The 18393-nt window shown below is 45.3% G+C and overlaps 1 protein-coding gene across 1 annotated transcript in view; it reads right to left on the reverse strand.

Moving 5' to 3' along the window:
• The window catches only part of Arid3b (AT-rich interaction domain 3B), a 47083-nt gene that overhangs the window by 11633 nt on the left and 17057 nt on the right, over positions 1-18393 (reverse strand). The window contains exons 3-4 of the mRNA XM_005069598.4: positions 10325-10396; positions 10063-10135 (exon numbers count right to left, since the gene is read on the reverse strand). Coding sequence (XP_005069655.1) covers positions 10063-10135; positions 10325-10396 — 145 coding nt within the window. The remainder of the gene's footprint in view (positions 1-10062; positions 10136-10324; positions 10397-18393) is intronic.

Below are 18393 nucleotides of genomic sequence, written 5' to 3' on the forward strand. Positions count from 1 at the left end.
AATCCCTTTAACATTAATACAACTTCCAACAGAAATAACGTGTCCTACTTTTTGAAATGCTCATCATTCATCTGGAGACAAGCAGGTGTGCAAGATTAAAGGTGCCAGGCTACTTCTCCTGTGTGTTCTCTCTCTCCCTCGTTGCTGTTTTTAAAGGTGCCAGGCTACTTCTCCTGTGTGTTCTCTCTCTCCCTCGTTGCTGTTTTTAAAGGTGCCAGGCTACTTCTCCTGTGTGTTCTCTCTCTCCCTCGTTGCTGTTTTTATTTTTTAGACAGTTTCTTGGGTAACCCTGGCTGTCCTGGAACTTGCTCTATAAACCAGGCTGGCCTTGAATTCACAGAGACCTGCCTGCCTCTGCTGGGGATTAAAGGTGTGTGCCACCACCTCCTGGCTTATCCTGTTTTCTGACTGAAAATGAGGTGTGGCTACAAGCCATGACAGATTCTATTGTAGTTCATAATACCATTGCTGGAAGTTCCTCAGAAAGGATTTTCATGTTCATTTGAAGTAGTCACTAGGCTAGACTCTGGCCACTGGATGTCTGTGAAGGACAACACTATTGCAGAATGCTCAGGTATTAGACTGGGGACTGCTTAGGGAAGAAAACAGACCTGAGAAGGTAAAAAAGGACAGAGCAGTGTTTGAAGTCGAAGCTATACTGAAAGACCCCTACCCAGGACCCCCTAGGAAAAGAAAAGCAAGGCCAGGCCGTTGCCTAATGAAAGAAACCCAGACCAGGTGTTTCACCCTCAAAACAGGATGTCTGTGATCACTATAGCAGTCATGGGACCCGGATAATAATTGCTGAAGCGTGCTGGGAACTTTCATATGACAATACTAGAAAACCTAGTCCTTGGCAACTACCCTGGCCCCCAATTGTGTCTGATCACTATAGCAATCATGGGACCCGGATAATAATTGCTGAAGCGTGCTGGGAACTTTCATATGACAATACCAGGACACCTAGTCCTTGGCAACTACCCTTGCCCCCAGTTGTGTCTATGATCACCATAGTAGTCATGGGACCAGGATAATAATTGCTGAAGTATGCCTGGGTCATTCATAAAGTAATACCAGGAAACTTAGTCCGTGGGAACTACCCCTGCCCCCAAGATGAGCCAATGAAATGCCTGTTACTTATGTAACCATTGAAACTCTATAAATATTGTACTCCCTGAAAGCCCGGTATGCTCTGCACCCGAGTTGCAGTAGCATCCGCAGGCGCCTGTGTACTCAATAAATCACCTCTTGCATTTGCAGCTAGTGGTCTGGCCCCGGTTCTTGGGCAGAGGGTTCGGTTCAGTGCCCGGCGCTTTGATGCTGAGGTTTTTCAATACCTTCACCAGGAACTTCACCTAAATTCCTTACAGGGAGAGCAGGCAGCCCTGGCAACACCAGAGACTGCAGCTATGTGCACCAAAAGTCAGGTTCTGCTTCCCTTTACTCCCTGAACTCCCACTGCCTAGGCACCCTGGTTCCAGAGGAGGTTCCTGGTGCTGAGTCCACAAGAGGACTGGTGCTTTCTGTTTGGTTTGAGGCTAGCCCTCTGTTAGTGTTAACAAGGCTCCCAGACAGGCTGGCTCCTGAGCACCCTCAAAAACATGGTGTGCTTTTCTTTTGTTTTTTTTGTTTTTGTTTTTATGAGACAGGGTTTCTCTGCATTGTTTTGGAGGCTGTCGGTCCAGCCCGACCTCGAACTCACAGAGATCCGCCTGCCTCTGCCTCCCGAGTGCTGGGATTAAAGGCGTGCGCCACCACCGCCCGGCTGGTGTGCTTTTCTTACATTATACAGATAAAGCAGACACAAAAACCTGCCTTGCCTTTGATTTTCCTGACAAACAGGAGAACCAACTGGAATCCTCAGGCTGGTCTCTCGGCAGTTTGCTTTGCACTGAGTGGACCTGGCAGCCGCTTCCCTTGTCCAAAGGAGATGCTACTATGAAGACAGAGGGAAGTCTGTTAGGGGACTGTGTCAGTATCAGAGTGTGTGTGTACATGAGAGATAGCAGATTCAGGCCACAATTTCATCTGTGAAATTGTCTTGGTTAGGGTTTCTATTGCTGTGATGAAACACCATGGCCAAAAGCAACTTGGGAAGGAAAAGATTAATTTGGCTTATGTATCCTAAACCACAGCCCACTGAGAGAAGCCAAGGCAACTTAAACCTGGCAGGAACCTGGAGACAGGGGCTGACACAGGAGGAGGGCTGCTTACTGTCTTGCTCAACCTACCTTTTTTGTTTCTTTTGTTTTTTCGAGACAGGTTTCTCTGTAGCTTTGGAGGCTGTCCTGGAATTCACTCTGTAGAGCAGGCTGGTCTCGAACTCACAGAGATCCGCCTGCCTCTGCCTCCCGAGTGCTGGGATTAAAGGCATGCGCCACCACCGCCCAGCTCAACCTACTTTCTTATAGAACCCAGGACCACTGGCTTAGGAGTGTCCTCATCCACAGTGGGCTGGGCCCTCTTCCATCAATCACTAATTAAGAAAAAGGCAGCCAGGTGTTGGTGGTGCACACCTTTAATCCCAGCACTCAGGAGGCAGAGGCAGGTGGATCTCTGTGAGTTTGAGGCCAGCCTGGTCTACAGATCGAGTTCCAGGACAGCCTCTAAAACGATAGAGAAACCCTGTCTCTAAAAACAAAACAAAACAACAACAACAACAAAAATAAAAAAAAAGAAAAGAAAAGAAAATGCCCTACAGGCTTGCCTACAGCCTGATCTTATAGAGTACTTTCTCAATTGAGGTTCTCTTCTCTCTGATGACTCTAGCTTGTGTCAAGCAGACATAAACTAGCCAGGACAGAAATGAAGAATGTGGTTTAGATGACTTTCAGTTTTAAAAGCTTAAGAACACATGCATCAAAAATTAAAACAAAAATTGGTACTTGTGATTATTTTCTTTTTGGTTTTTCGAGACAGGGTTTCTCTGTGGCTTTGGAGGCTGTCCTGTAACTAGCTCTTATAGATTACTTAAAGTGGGGGCTTGGCTTTAGGAGCCTGCCTGAATTAGGGACTAATGCTGCCAAATGACCTTGAAATGGTTAATTAGGACTCTTCTTAAGATCTGGTCTAGGAGGTTCATGTCCACGAGCAATGGCTGCTTCCCCAGATTTTCGGAGAAGGAGAAAGGATCTCTGGCTGCCAGCTAGGCTGTGTTAGATCCTTCTCTATACCAGCAGTCTTTGCTTGAGAGGGGCATGCAAAAGCAACTGCAGAGCTATACCAAGGAGGCCAACACCCATGGAAAAGAACTCTGTGGGTCAGCTGTGTTGGCCCTGCAGGAGAGGATCTCTACTACAATGGGGGAGGGGATGTCTAGGGGGGGCACTTGACAGGGAAGCCTGCAGACTGTCAGTCACTGCTATCAAAGCAAGAGCTAGGATTGAGGGTAATTAATCATGCTCATTCTGACAGGAATCCAGGGCCTTATCTGTACCCCAAGAAATGCCACTGGTCTCTAGTTCCCTCCTCAATACAGGAGACTGACAGTTGCAACAAAGAGGGCTCTTATCAGATTTCAGGCAGGGAGCCTAAGGCAGCCCCAGGGACGGATATAAAGGCTTTTATGAGGGCTAGGGACCCAAGCAAAGCCTGAGACTCCTGGAGCTTTAACCCTTGCTGGTAGGAATGCTGCTGGACACAGTAATAACAGGCCGGTGCTGTCATCAGGAGCTTGCACTGTACAGATAGCTGGGCAGAGACTGTTTTCTGGCCTGGCACCTTCTGCATCACTCAGGTGATACAGAAGTAGCTAGAGTAGAGGAACAGGCAAAAAGAGACAGCTGCCTCTGGCTCAAACCACAAAGATGGGAGTCAAGGAGAATGCTAAGGGGAGGTCCCTTCCTTATCATCACAGAGAATGGCCTGTTCCAATGAAGACCAGCAGCAATCTGGGCAAAGAGACTCAGAGGGTGCTTTCCTGCTTACTGGTCTGGGGTGAGGGCCCAGAACATAGGGTGTGGCCCTGCCAGGGATCCTTGTTGCTTTTTTCCTGGTTTTGAAAAAGGTTATTAATCATGCCCATAGCCTGGCTGTCAAAACAGCCGACCAGGGAGTCCAGAGGAGTTAAAAATCCATGTTAGACCAGGAATGTGTACAGGCAGGCAGGCAGGCAGGCAAGCTGGCATCCCCACCATTCCTCTGTATATTAATCCTTGGCCTGCATCTCAGGGACAAGAAGAGAAATAACTGGTGATTCCTTCCTCTGACTAGTTTATGAAGAACGTATCTCCCAACAGGAGCTTGTGTAGCAGTGTTCAGAAGTCTGCAGCAGTTTGTGCCATGTTCCACAAGGAAAGGCAAAAGCAAGGACATGCCACTATCCATTATTAAAATGACCAATATACTTAAGCCTTCTGCCTCCAAGTGCCCACAGCATGGATCTGTAACTTACACATGGTGTAGCACACTAATCTGAGTAGACAAAGGATTTTCCGCAAGCACCCGTGGAATTAACCTCAGGTCAGAATACGAAACATTTCCAGTTTCCCTCAAAGCCCTTCCCTCCTAATAACATTTACCCTCCCACCCTACAATGGTGCTGGAGGTGTCCACCATTATGATGTGCATTTTCATGAACTTTATACAAGTGGGATCATACATAGTATGTCAGAATTGTCCCGGATGTCCCAGCAGCAGTTCATCCTTATGGTTGTGGGTATTACATTATCTGATTGAGACTTATTTCTCACATTTACACGCCCATCAGAAATGAGTAAGATTTTGGCTGCTCTACAACCTGGGAAGCTAATTTTAAATGAGCCTTTTTTGATAGTACAGCTTTGGTTTGCTTTAGGTGATATTACATTCTGCTGTGGTTAATAATAAAGTCATGGTTATGACCATCTCTTATTTGACAGCAGAGTGACAGCTCAGAATGCATAAATCCCTGAGTTCAAAGGTTAACAGAGTTTGAAGGAGGTAGGCTGTGGTCCTTCTGTTTGTTTGTTAGTGGATCACATCTTGCCAAAGTTCAGAGGAGAGGGATAGCAGCCAGGTTGGGACATATGCAGCTATCTGCTTTTTCTGCCATCTGTGGTAACAACTTCACAGATCCTCACCTTGTCCTAATGGTTTAAGTGGACCAAAACCTCAGCGCAGGTTTTCCTTGCCCAACCCTTAAAATGCTGACTCACACTACAACAGAGGGGACAGAATACTATAGATAACTTAATCTTACCATTCGCTATTTCACCACTGCAAGATTTAAGAGGAAAGATGGTGAATTTAATAAAAGTGAGGAACTCAAATTAACTGTACCATTGAAAAGCCAGACTCCCTTTCCCATTATTGTGGACAGCTGGGGAGGTATAGGGTATTAAATGACAATTAGAAATGGAAGGAAAAAAAAAATCAGTGTACTTAGCAGCAGCAGCTGGATTACCTGGGGGAGAGAAAAGGCTCTAATTCAAAGACTAACCCTGAGCTTATCACAGATTTGCATTTCAGGCTCTCACTGTGAATAAACTTTGAAGATAAAGCTTCCAAACCCATTTCATCTGACAGACAATATCTTAGTTTATTAGAAAGGGTGTCTAGGGCACAGAACATTTATGGCAAGATACCAGAGCACGGGAGAAACCACCTCCACCAAAAGGCAAAGCAGTCTATGTCGGGAACATTTCCTCGCTTGAGATGGATAGATAAGTACACAACAGAAGGAAAACACTCAAGTTGCACTTTGAAGCAGACCAAACTCTTTTCCCACAGTAAATTCTTTGTATACACACATCAAAAACAGATCTAAGAATCCACTGGGGACAGAACTGGCATGAGGGCAGATCTCTGAGTAAGGTCTTGACAAAAAAGTTTTCTTTGTGACCATGCAGTTGCTTATCCTTAAGTGTCAAGAGTGGGGGTGGGGGAGTAGAGACAGAAAGGGTAACTTGCTAGAGGGTATTCTGGGCGTTTCTTCTGAGTTCACTGCCTCTTCTTGCCTCAGCAAATAGCAGATTGCTGAGCTATCACATTGTCCTTCTAAGAGACACAACTGACCTAGAGAGGATTACCCTTGCATGCAACATTCTACTCTGTATAAGGCAAATCCTAGACAGTGGTCAGTGAAGTGGTGGGTATCCTATGCTATAGGAGGGACAAGGCTTGCTGAGTCTCTAAAAGCATGCCATGGGGTTACTGGTGTTAGGAACGAGTCTCTCAAAGTAAGAGCACTGGCCCAGGACTTAGGAGATCAAATGCTAAGTCTGCTCTCTGGATTTGGGTAAGTCCTCTAACCTTGGGACTGATTTTTTTCCCTTGGTTTTTCGAGATAGGGTTTCTCTGTATTGTTTTGGAAGCTGTCCTGGAACTCGCTTTGTAGACCAGGCTGGCCTCGAACTTACAGACATCCACTTGCCTCTGCCTCCTGAGTGGTGGGATTAAAGGCGTGTGCTACTACCACTGCCAGGCTGGGGCTGATTCTTTATGGTCACAGCTTAACTTTTGCTCTTTCTATCTATCCCACAGGGCTTGAGATTGAAAATGTTCTGCAAAGTGTACGGAATAATATTAAGAATTACTGTAAAATCACACCACCGCTACCACCATCATCAGAGCTCACACTTCTGTTTTTCCTCTCAGGTAAAGGGCTTTTCTTACTGAAGTGAAAATGCAACTACCTAAACATGGCCTTTGCTTATCAGACTTACAAATTAGCCCACTTCCCATGGGCACTGAAAAACTAAATGGGCTTATAAAGGAATGAGAGCTGAGAAATTACCTACAGTGAGCTAAATTAACAGACACACACCCACACACCCACACCCACACCCACACACCTCGGCATATACATGCAGCAAAAAAAGAACACTAGAGCTCTGAAATCTAAGCTTCATTCTGAGAACAATGTCTGCTTGGAAAAGAGACTTGTGATGCAACATAATGTGTGTAATTCAACCTGGCTTCAGTCCACAAAAGAAGAATGTGTTATTTAGCAAAAGGGAAGAAACATTTGGTCTTGGGGTATTCTCATAGAATTATTTTGATGGAGAACTGCCAACACAGCTTCTCTTTTCATTTCTCCCCAAGGGTCCCAGTGCTATAGGGAATTTAGCAGATCAGCCATGGAAGTAGAACACAGAAGCTTCCAGATTGATAAGTGAACCTTCAACATCTTAAAGATAAGGAAGGCGTGGCCAAGGAGAGACTTTGCTTGAGATCATGGAGAAGGGTGGATGTTTGCCTGGCTTTGCACAATCCACAGCCTTTTCCGTCTCCAAGGGCCTCATTTCCTTAGGCCAGCAGGAGCTCAACCCACTGTGATCCTCTCCTGACAGACTGACCTATTGGGAGGGGAGGGGCCACCAGGGTACACGTAACTGAGCTGAGCCTAGAAACTAAAGGCCAAAGGCTGAAAGGCCCATCTGCTGCAGTCAATTCACCCAAATGTGTTAACAGGGGGAGACAGTACAAAGCGGCAGTTACAACCTGTGCCCCTTCCCACACGCTGGCTGTTTTTATCACCTGCAGCTGCAGTCATTTGGGGCAGCCTGCTGTGCGCTGCTTCCTTCAGATCCCTGTCCACTTCCTTTGAGGTGCTTGCTATATGGAAGCTTCCCAGCCCAGCTCCCAGCCCAGGGGAGCATCACCAGGACTTTAAATTTCAGGTTTGTACAATAGGTCCAGCTGCTGAGATCCCAGCTCAGGAGACCTACACTTCAAACACGCTACATAGTCCACTCTAAAGAGTGACAAGTAAGAAGAGACAGCATGTTTCTCATGACTACAGATGTTAACCTTCCCAACTCATGGGAACCTTACTCTAACCTAGACTAGTAGTTAACAGTGTTCCAGGAAGGAGGTCATGGTTCTGTCTCAGAGACTGACTGTATTTCAGTGAGTGTAGGCTCCTGGAGCTTGAGACACACTGCTTGACAAAAGCAGACCCTAAAATGAGGTAAGATGATTTCCATGGAGGTTTTTTTCCTACTTCTTTTTCTAGCGACATGGCAGAGACTCTTTCTAGAGGGTAATTTCCCCCCAAAGGTCATTTACAATATACAGAGGCATTTCTTGGAGACAGGATTTCTTGTAGCCCAGGCTGGCTTCCAAAACACCATGTAGTGAGGCTGGCCTTGAATTCAGATGCTCCTACCCCCCCCCAGTGGAGAGATTATAGGTATATGCCCTACACCTGATTTCTAGAGACATTTCTAGCTATCATGACTGAGCACTGCTATTGAAATTTACTGGAAGAGGCCAAAGATACTGCTCATATTCTACAGTTACAAGTCTACTTCCACAAGAAAGGATAATCCAGTCCCTAAAGTCAACAGCTGCTAAGGCAAAGAAAATATGCATTAGAGTAACTAACAAGCAAGAGACTCAGCTATCTTACTCTCTTGGTGATGTCAGCAAATGGGAAATATCTGGTAAAAGTGCTAAAAACAGGCCCAAAGAGCTAAAGACCGACAACAACAGCCGCCATCTCTCAACGCATGCTGGATGACCAGCTGGCAGCCCAAGGGTAGCAAGGCCATGAAGATTGCTCCCTGCCTCTGACTTAAACTACAGTACTGCTATGGAAATGAAGCAGAGTGACACCAGGCTCCAGGCAGCTCAGCCACCTGCAGGGCAAGCTGAGTCAGGAGAACCAACAAGATGCTCAGACAGCAAACACCCTAAGCGCCACCTGCCTGGCTCCAGAGATAGAGGCATGACAAAGGGACTGTGCTCCAGGAGCCACAAGTCTAAAGGAAACATGAAGGAGTAAACCCATGACTAGGTTGACCTAGCTTACATTTTCTTTTTAAAACCCTTCTGGGAAGAGAGAAAAACAATAAAGTAGAAAAAGAAAGCAGTGGAGAGCCACCGCTGATTCAAATCTATATTGCTACAGCAGCCCCTCTGAGACAGGATCAGCGTCTGACTTTGCACCAGCTGGGCTTGTGGAGCTTGTAAATAATTAAAAGGTAATTGGAAGGCGAGCCCAAAGTATTAAGTGGATTTCTCTCTCTCAGGGCACAGGGAGTTTCCCTGTGCTAGTCACATTGTCTTTTAGGGCTGTATTTTTGTTTTTTTACTCACACATACCAGCTCCAGATAACTGTTGGAGGAGTAAACTAATTAGGGCTGCATATATTGCTCTGATAGGCTTGGAGACAGAGGAACAAAGCCTCAAACCTTTCTACCATCTTTTAAAGCAAACCAGCAGTGAGCGCAAACTACATTGAAGGCATAGGCTTCAGAAAAGAGAAGCAAAGGGGGGAGGGTAAGGAAAGGAAGTAGGGAGAGGGAGAGAACAGGAGTTCTGTATTCAAGAATATTTAGCTGCTTAGCCTAGAACAAAGAAAAAAAATCATTCCCAGCTTTTAATTAAGTTGCTGACAGACCTCAAGGAATGTGTCATCAGATAGTAGCAGGGCTCTAGGGAAGGGGCTGGTGGTGGCTATATTTTGAGGGTGATGAACATAGAGCTACATAAATTGCTAAGGGTCTTCTCACGGAGTGGCTGAAGTCCTGGCCATGCTTCCTGAGGCCTGACCTAGCTGGTGAACGCATTGCTGTGACAGGATATAAAGCCAGGAAGTTGAGTCATTGGGCTCAAGAGTCAGTCACCATGGTCCTGAGTGAAGCCAGCTATAGGGGGTAGTGTGGAGGGAGAGGAGGACAAAGCCGTGAGAAGTGATTATAAATGGATGTCTACATACTCAGCAGTTATCTTGCAGAAATATTCCAACTATGTCGAAGAGATCCAACAGGTAATGTTGGCCCTTCCTTTTCATGGAGCATTTCACACTCTCCAGAACAACCACAAGGGTTCCTACGCTTTCACTTACCTTTCTCAGTCTACCTGGGACTAACTGCAAATGAAACCTGAGGCAGCTGTAAGGCTACAATAAAAACATATTTGGATCTCAAGTGTGTCCAGAGACGAGTTAATTAGAAGAGACAAAAATAAGGCGGGGACAAATCTATCTTTTGCTGAAGTCCTCTCTGCTCCCTTCAATTTGGCTGTCAATTATTTAAATGGTCTTTGGACGTGGAGGATGAGAGAGGATGGGCAACAGTAACACAGCAGTCACTCAGTAAGCACTTAGTTGGAAGAATGAGAGGCAACACACTTACCCCTCTTCTGCATAAAGACAAAGAGGTCATCCAGAAATTCTTTCCTTTCAGGATCACCGTCCAGTTCATACAGCTGCAGGCCAGACCCCAAGAAAAAACCACAATGAAACATCCCATCTCACTGCAGGTGTCACCCCAGAGCTATCACAGACATCTGAGTAACGACAGATGTGACTCATCTGCCACTCACATCTGTATGTGTGGGGAAAGATACAGCCCACTGCAGAACTGCTTCTATCTTTATCACAAAGACATTACAGACCTTGGCAAAATCTCGAGAGATCTCTCTTCCCCGGCCTCCATCAGCATCATCGCTCCAGGCCAAAGCACCATTCTGAAGGGGACAAAATACAACATTGAGAGGGGAATGGGAACCTTTATTCAGGGAAAGATGACCACCCTCAGCATTCCTGCTCTCCTGACTCACACTAGAAAAGCCTATTCAGGACCCTCCACTACCTTTCCAGGGACTTGCTGCTTTGCTTTTGATGATGGTTTCAAAATATGGTGTGCAGCTGGGTTGGTGGATGGGTTTCAAAAGAATCATCTCCCTTCATTGACAAACATGGATGTCACTCATGCTTGATAATGCTGAGAATAACACAAAAGCTCAGTCCCAAGAACCCCCATCCCATCAGATTTTCTACAAACTGCTATTTTGAGACACATCACTGAGCAGTGGGTGCAAAGATGCTAAGCTCAGTTCCCAACACTGCACTGCACTGAAGAGCCAAGCCAGTAGGGCAAAGATTGACAAGTTTTAGTCCCAACCCAGTCTACCATCAGAAACCCTAAGGTTAGCGATGAGAATGCCTGAGTGGTGGCAGGTCATCATAGCCTGAGACTATGCCTGAGGTACAGACTAGGCACAAAAGTTAATTTTCATTAGGAAATTAAAAATCAAAACAAACAAAACCCAAGATTGATTAGATCAAAGCAATGCCATTCATTGGAGTAGGAGAGAAGGGGAAGGGGCCTGTGTTTATGTTCTTTATTTCAGCTGGGTAACTTTCACCTGCCTCTTTACCTCTTCAATAGGACACTCACCCTTCACCCAGTTGCATTAAGAACCCCAGAAGCAGTCTCTGTCTGCTGCTAGTTCAGAATTTCACAGCCTGTTGAAATTATGTCATCTCCATCAGAAGGAATGTTCCTTGATAGAAAATCAATCTTACTATCTTCTTTGTACCCTAGCACAATATCACACTGCCTGGTACATAATCAGTTTGCTATTTGAACTAAAAATCTCTTCCAAATACACAAACACATATACCATAGAGACAGTCCAGGCACCTCTGTGCCAGTGGCAAGTATGAGATCTCCCAGTGTAGTTTTCCATTCACTCTGTCCCAGCGGATGCAACCACATACCTAGAGCTGTGACATACTTTCCTTTCTCCCCGCTCCTGGACCACCGGCACATGTAGGGACACCACCCTGCTAGCGGAGTGTGTGAGTTCTGGAGACGGCATGAGGGGTTAGGAGCAGGGATTTCTCGGGAGAACACTGTTTCGACTGCACAGGAATCTTGTTCTAAAACCATGAAATGGCAGCCTGGGCAAATCCTACTTCCCTTACCCATATGCACACCCTACACCCTTGTGCCTGAAAGCAAGATGCCATTATTTAGCTATATTTTGAGGCCACACTTTGCTTTCTCTACTTAAAAGTTGACTCTGAGATGGAGATGCACTTCTTCCCCATAGCAGCAAGGGCACACAGTGAGGTCAAATCTGATAGAGAAGTGACACCTGGTCAGCTGAAATGAAACAGGCTACAACAAATTGTTTTCCCACTTATCTAGTGAAAGATGTATGCTAAAAAAGTGCTTGGTCAGGGATCAGACTGTGCACATACCAGGTCCAGAGGCAGACACTAGCTAGTGTCCTTCTAAGCTAATAACCAAGCAGAAGCAGCATTCTTTTTTTCCTGTTGTTGTTAAATTCAACCCCACACTGTAATTATAGTCACCAGAAATCTAGTATCATCTGGTGGCAACTAGCACAATGAATAACCAAGATGAATTATGCCTGTTAGGTCAGCAAAACCAGACAGTTACATTTGAACCCCTTTCAAAGAGTGCAGTAGGTTGCCCTAATGCCCAATGATTATGTTTGAGCCAGTAATTCCTGCTGGAAAGTCAATTACCCTGGGAGCTCCTATTGGCTGAAAGACATTTAATGGGGGATCACTGTGCTTCTGTTATGTCAGCTGTTTACTGTGGCAGCTCAATTTCCAACTCTGCAGCTAGAAATCTGAGGCTGATGCTCACAGGAGGATTCTTTATCAGTCACCGAGATGAAAACACTGAGTATTTGCTCATTACAGTAACTTGCAGGCATTCCCAAGGCTCAGAAGCTATGTCACTCTCAGTTGGAGGGAAAGGACCTAATCCACAACCTTGAATCAGTGGGCCTTTCCGCAGTGGGGGAGGGGTGTGAGAACAAGCATGCCAGTGTGGCCACCTTAGGGCTATGTGTGAAAATAAACACCCAAGTGACACCAGAGCTCCACAGACAGAAAAGAGAAGAATGCTGGGGGTTGGGAAAGAGGTTGGTATCCACTATGTCTCCTCTACTTTCTCCAGCTCTGCTCCAGTTGCAAGGGATTCTAAGCACTGGCTATTGCCATGAAGTAAGAAACAGCTTATAATGTGCTTGGTCCAGAGAGGAGTCAGCAATAGGGGGTGGAGTGGAGAGAATGGAGAACAAAGAATTGAGAACTACACTATAAAATGATGCCAATGTACTCTACAGTGACAGGATTTTAGCCAGAAACATCTCTTATCCAATGACAGAGAAGGACACCAGCCACAGGACAGAAATGAGACACTGAACTTCATTTTTTAAGAATGCCAGGAAGAAAAAGTTGCCTGAGTGTGTGAGCTTTCCTTCTCTTGTTCCAAGGCAAGGACAATCCATTCCATTCCTCTTGGTTTCAAGACAGGGTTTCTCTGTGTAGTCCTGGAATTGGCTCTGTAGACCAGGTTAGCTTCAAACTCAGAGATCCACTTGCCTCTGCCTCTCAAGTACTGGGATTAAAGAAGTGCACCACACTGCTCAGCGATAGTCCATTTCTTAGTTTAAAATAATTGGCTGGGACCTATACAGAAATCCTTCATATTATTATTTTGTCTTGAGGCAGTTATTATTAATCTTACTCTGCTTTGCAGGCTTTTCTGGGTGAAACTAATCCTATAGCCTGCCTGCCTGTCACAGTCCAGCTGGGATGTCAGTTTCTTCATGAAGCCCCCTGGCTTGTCACCTCATGTTCTGGTTACCTGTGTCCCTTCATCTCTATAATCTTAGCATCTTGAGGGTATTCCCAGCCCTCAGCACAGAGACAGTACTGATAGCAGCTAAGAGACAGGGTCAGTTCTCCTGGGACTCACTGCCTCCTGTCTCCCCTCCTGCCTTTGCTGAGAGGGGTGGTTACAGTTCTTTTCTCTGTTTACAACTCCGACAGAATGTTTGCTATAAAATGGCTCAAGTTTTCTTCACCTATCATCAGGATGTGGACATGACTAACTAAAAAGTTATCAACCCCAAAATAATTTTTCTTAGATATCAAGTGTGGCTGACAATGCAATAGTGGGGGAAAAGTAGAGGCAGATAGAGAATGGGTAAAACGGCATTGGCGGCGCACGCCTTTAATCCCAGCACTCGGGAGGAGAGGCAGGCGGATCTCTGTGAGTTCAAGGCCAGCCTGGTCTACAGAGCGACTTCCAGGACAGCCTCCAAACAATATAGAGAAACCCTGTCTCGGGGGGGAGGGAGGGAGGGAGGGAGGGAGGGAGGGAGGGGGAGAGAGAGAGAGAGAGAGAGAGAGAGAGAGAGAGAGAGAGAGAGAGAGAGAGAGAGAGAGGGGTCCATAAGTTGAAGAGTCACTGCAGATAGGTCTATCGCTTTGAACCCACTTGCACAGGCAGCAGTATTAAAGATCCCAGAACTGGCTGTTAAAGGGAAATCAGAGTAGATGTCAACAGTAACCAGTGGTTACTTATTGCCATTTACAGCCTCCTCTTACTTCAGAAATCCCTTTTTAACATCTTTGATCTCACCAGGAGCTCACAGGAAACTGACAGTTTGTCTCCAAATACCCACCTTAGACTAGTTTTAGCTGCCATACCCACTTTCAACTCATCTCCCCCAGGGAAACCAGACTATTTTGCCTTTAAACTCCTTCCAAAAGGTAATGAAAGAAGATTGCACAGTGAAAAAGACTGGGTGTGTGTGTGTGGGGGGGGCTAGTATTTGTGTGCTATAGTGTACTCTGTATTCCAGGCACACTTTTCTCACTTAATGCTGATACATATAGAAATGCCTCGAGTTGGGGGAAGCATGGGTCAAAGAACTTAGAAGCCACTTGCCCAAGGTCTCATAGCTCCTAACTGGCAACACTAGTGCTGGGTTTGCCTTGTTTGCTTGGTGACATCATGCTCCCTCTAGGGCTGCAAAGAACAGCACGATGTATTCTGCACAGAAAAATTAAGGATGGAAAAAAAAGAGAGAAAACAGTATAGAGAAACGTCTGTCTACAGAATGGCTAAGTCATGGCCTAAGTGGCTCATTAATGGGAGGGTCTTTTATTCTTGATCCTCTCACTGGCTTCCTCTGTGCATTTTAACCACACAAAAATTGCCCTCACTTGCCCTGGAGAGGTATCTGGGAACACCAAAAGGGGAGACCTTTACCTCTACCTCCAAAATAGACCATCTACTCTAGGGATGACCCTCTTTGCCCCAACGGGACAGGTGACCAGGAAAAAGGGAAGTGGAGGAAGACAGAGAGAATAGCAGGAATGTGGCACCTGGCACCGTGACATGACCTACAAAGGCTTCCAAATGAAACAAGTCCAAGTCTTAAGCTACCTGACTGCTACTCAAATTAAAACACTGAACCTCTGGGGGGGGAGGCTGGGGGGGGAAGGGGAGGGAGAGGGAACTGGGATTGAAATGTAAAACAAGCCATTTAAAATTAAAATAAAAAACGATAAAAGAAAAAAAAAAAAACACTGAACCTCCAACTTCTCAGTCCTAGAAGATCAGCAAAGCAGAGGGAAAAAAAACCAGATTCGTTCTCTGAAAATCTAAAAAGCTGCTTGTGGAAGAGCAGTCAGCCTCAGTCCCACTGGGCAAATCCGGAGCAGCTGGCTAGGAAGCCTCAGGTCTGCAGATGAAGTCTTTTCCTAACACAACGGCCTGGCAATGCAGAATGCCTTAGGATGGGAGCAGCTGCTTGGCTCTGCACAGCTATCTACTTGGGACCCCAGCGTTTGGGAGCGCACACGAGGCAGGGTGGGACCATGTCGTCCTTCTTCTCTCTTGGTGAAGCAAAGAGCTGATGACAAATTCATTCAGTCCACTTCCTTGAGAACACACCCCAGGCAGAGCAAGCTGATGAACAAAATAGCTTCCCTGCTTTCCCAAACAAAAGCGTCAGCACTGGGACGGTTACCAAGGAGTTGGAAAAACAAGTTGAACATACACATAGTAAAGCCACAAATACCAAACCACCAAAATGCTTGGGAGGTAGAAGGCTGAGGCTCAGAGCTGGGGGTTAAGGTGGCCTTGAGGAATATGGACTGAGGGAAGATTTATAGTTCAAATGAGCATTGGGGTAGAGGACAAACAAGGCATGTTTTGGCAGGAGGATGTAAGTACATCAAATCTAATAGTTAAAGTGGAAACAGGCTGTGAAATGCCTTGAATACCAGGAGTAAATTTAAACTCTGAACTATGAACAGTGGAGAGGGAGGCAACAATTTCTCAACTGAAAAAAAGTAAGATGAAACCAACATTCTGGATAGTTTTAACAAACTATTTTTGTTGGAAAATATAATCTATACATATGGATATACAGACACCTAATGGAGCTGGGGTTGTGGATGTCTTTCACTTTTCATTTTTTCCCCATTCTATTCATTCATATATAAGCTTCTGCTCTCCTAGGACATACCGAGGGGAAAAAAATCAGAAAACAGATCAAAGCCTCTGACTTAAAGGAGCTTAGAGTCTCATGTAGGGAGATAGACAAAAAAAAGTATCTGTGTTGAGGTTGAGGCTGTAGATTGGTGGTAGTTGCTCATGTTAGTTCCTGGGTTCAAATTCCCAACTGTGGCGGAGGAACATAAAACCAAACAAATCCCATTTGTGTCTAGGAGGTTTTTTTGTTTGTCTATTTGAATTTATGAGTTTTTTAAAAAATATTTTTTAATGTGTATGGGTGTTTTGCCTACATGTTTTTCTGGAGTCCAGAAAAAAAAAAGGTGTCAAAAACCTTGGAACTGAAGTTACAGATCTTTTGTAGCCACCATGTGGGTGCTGGGAATTGAATCCTGGTCTATGAAGAACAGCCAGTGTTACTAATTGCCAAGTCATTGCTCCAGTCTCTTGGCTATGATTTCTTTAATCATTAATTTTTTTCTATGTTAGCTTTTTTCTTTTTTTTGAAACGGGGTTTCACTAGTTCCAAGCTGGCCTTGAATTTATAGAGATTTGCCTGTCTTTGCCTCCCAAGTGCTGGAATTCAAGGCATATGTCACCATGCCTACCCCTACATTAACTTTGGACTCATGTGTCAAGACTGCTGTATGCTTCCTGTCTCTCAACCCAATAATGAAGACTAGTATTTAGACCACACTGAGAGGACAGAATACCTGTCAGAGAAACAACTCCTTCACAGTAGCTAGTCTTTCAGGCAAAAGGATAGTCTGACTCCTCATTTATAAAACATCTTTTTAATGTCCCCCAGTGGTGATTTACAATGCCAATATATTGTTTGCATAGTGATGGATGGGTGGGTGGTTATGCCAACTCTTAAGAACCTGGGTTGGGGAGGGGAGCAGTAGAACCAGGGGAAAATGACTCTCCTAAGAAGCAGCCAACTCAGGGAATCAGTTGGATTGGGCTGAGGGGATGAAAGAGAGGATGACTGAACTCTTAAGGGAGAGAAATATGTTCCTGTGCAAACAGAAAGAAGCCAGGCAGGGGATCAAGCAGGAAGCCTTTGAGCACTAATGAAAACAGACCACTGTCTAGGGGATGGGGTGACAATGCCAATCCCACAGCTAGCAAGAAAGCCAGGCTATAGAAGCAGAAGCCAAAGGCTTATTATTGCCAAGTGTGAAAAAAGGTGAAATATTAGCAAATGCCTCCAGACCCAAGAAGGCTTGGCTTTTGTTTTCACTTGGATTGGGGGTGGGGGATAACCCCACCAGACCACGCCTCTCTAAGACCTCAGGAGCCAGCACTGCATTCCTCAGAGCCCTACCTCCCCAGAGACAGGAGCCTGACTTTAAAAGCAATTAAGTATCTAGGCTATTTTAGGATTACTCCTTGACCACCTGGAATATCTTATTAAAGCACAGCTCAGATGTCCAAAGCAATTTTAGTCCCCACTCCTCACTTTTCCTCAAGGCAAAAATTAACCCTTTTCCCTAGGGGTTAAGTACAAGGGTGAAGCTACCACCAACTCTTTACTTGAGGTCTTTTCATTCTGACACCTAAGAAATTGTCCTTAAAAAAAGAAAAAAGGTAGGAAGGAAAACTTCTTTCCTTAACACCTTTGTGCAAACTGATAACTCTTAGGAGATTGCTGAGCATTCTCTGAAAAGACAAAACTGTAATGCATTTCCCGTCTACTCTATAATCTAATAGATATGAGCCCCAAGGGCAAGGATCTAGGCAAATTCCTAGGAACTGACTCTCAAAGTAGTCATTAGCAAAATCACCAGGCATCAAAGGCTCCGATCTCAAGGTCCTGAATAACAATTAATTGCTCTAAAATATAGTCCCTATCTAAAGAATATGGCTCCCCCCCCTAAAATAAGCAACACATAGCTATCTTTGTCCAGATCCATGTCTCAGTATTATTTGTGACATGTATGTGACAGCTTTACTGATGACCTGGATGATGAAGGAAAGAAAAGCAATCCCACTCTCTTCCTAATTTTAACTGATTGCAGGAAGCAATGAGACACAGAAGGGTAAGGGGCAGGATTACAGGAGAATCCTAAGGGGAGAGAGGAGCCCCCGGAAGTAAAACAGATACTGTTAGAAGCTACACTGTTGGACTACAAAACCCTCCTGATAAGATCAGGATTACTGCTCTTAACTAAATCACTCTAGCCCTGTAAGCACTGGAATTATAATTATCAGATGCTCACCTTCCGCTGTCAGGTAACTTTAGCAGGAACCAAAAAGAGCTTGCCCACCTCCCACTAGCAACAGAGATCATTCAAACTCGGTGGCTTGGAAAAAGAGCCAAGTGACACTTCTGCTTAAGCAGCACAAAGGGGGCAGGGTGGGGAAAGGAGAGGACATGATCCTACA

The sequence above is a fragment of the Mesocricetus auratus genome, unplaced genomic scaffold, assembly GCF_017639785.1.
Source record: "Mesocricetus auratus isolate SY011 unplaced genomic scaffold, BCM_Maur_2.0 Super-Scaffold_100022, whole genome shotgun sequence".
Lineage (NCBI taxonomy): Eukaryota > Metazoa > Chordata > Mammalia > Rodentia > Cricetidae > Mesocricetus > Mesocricetus auratus.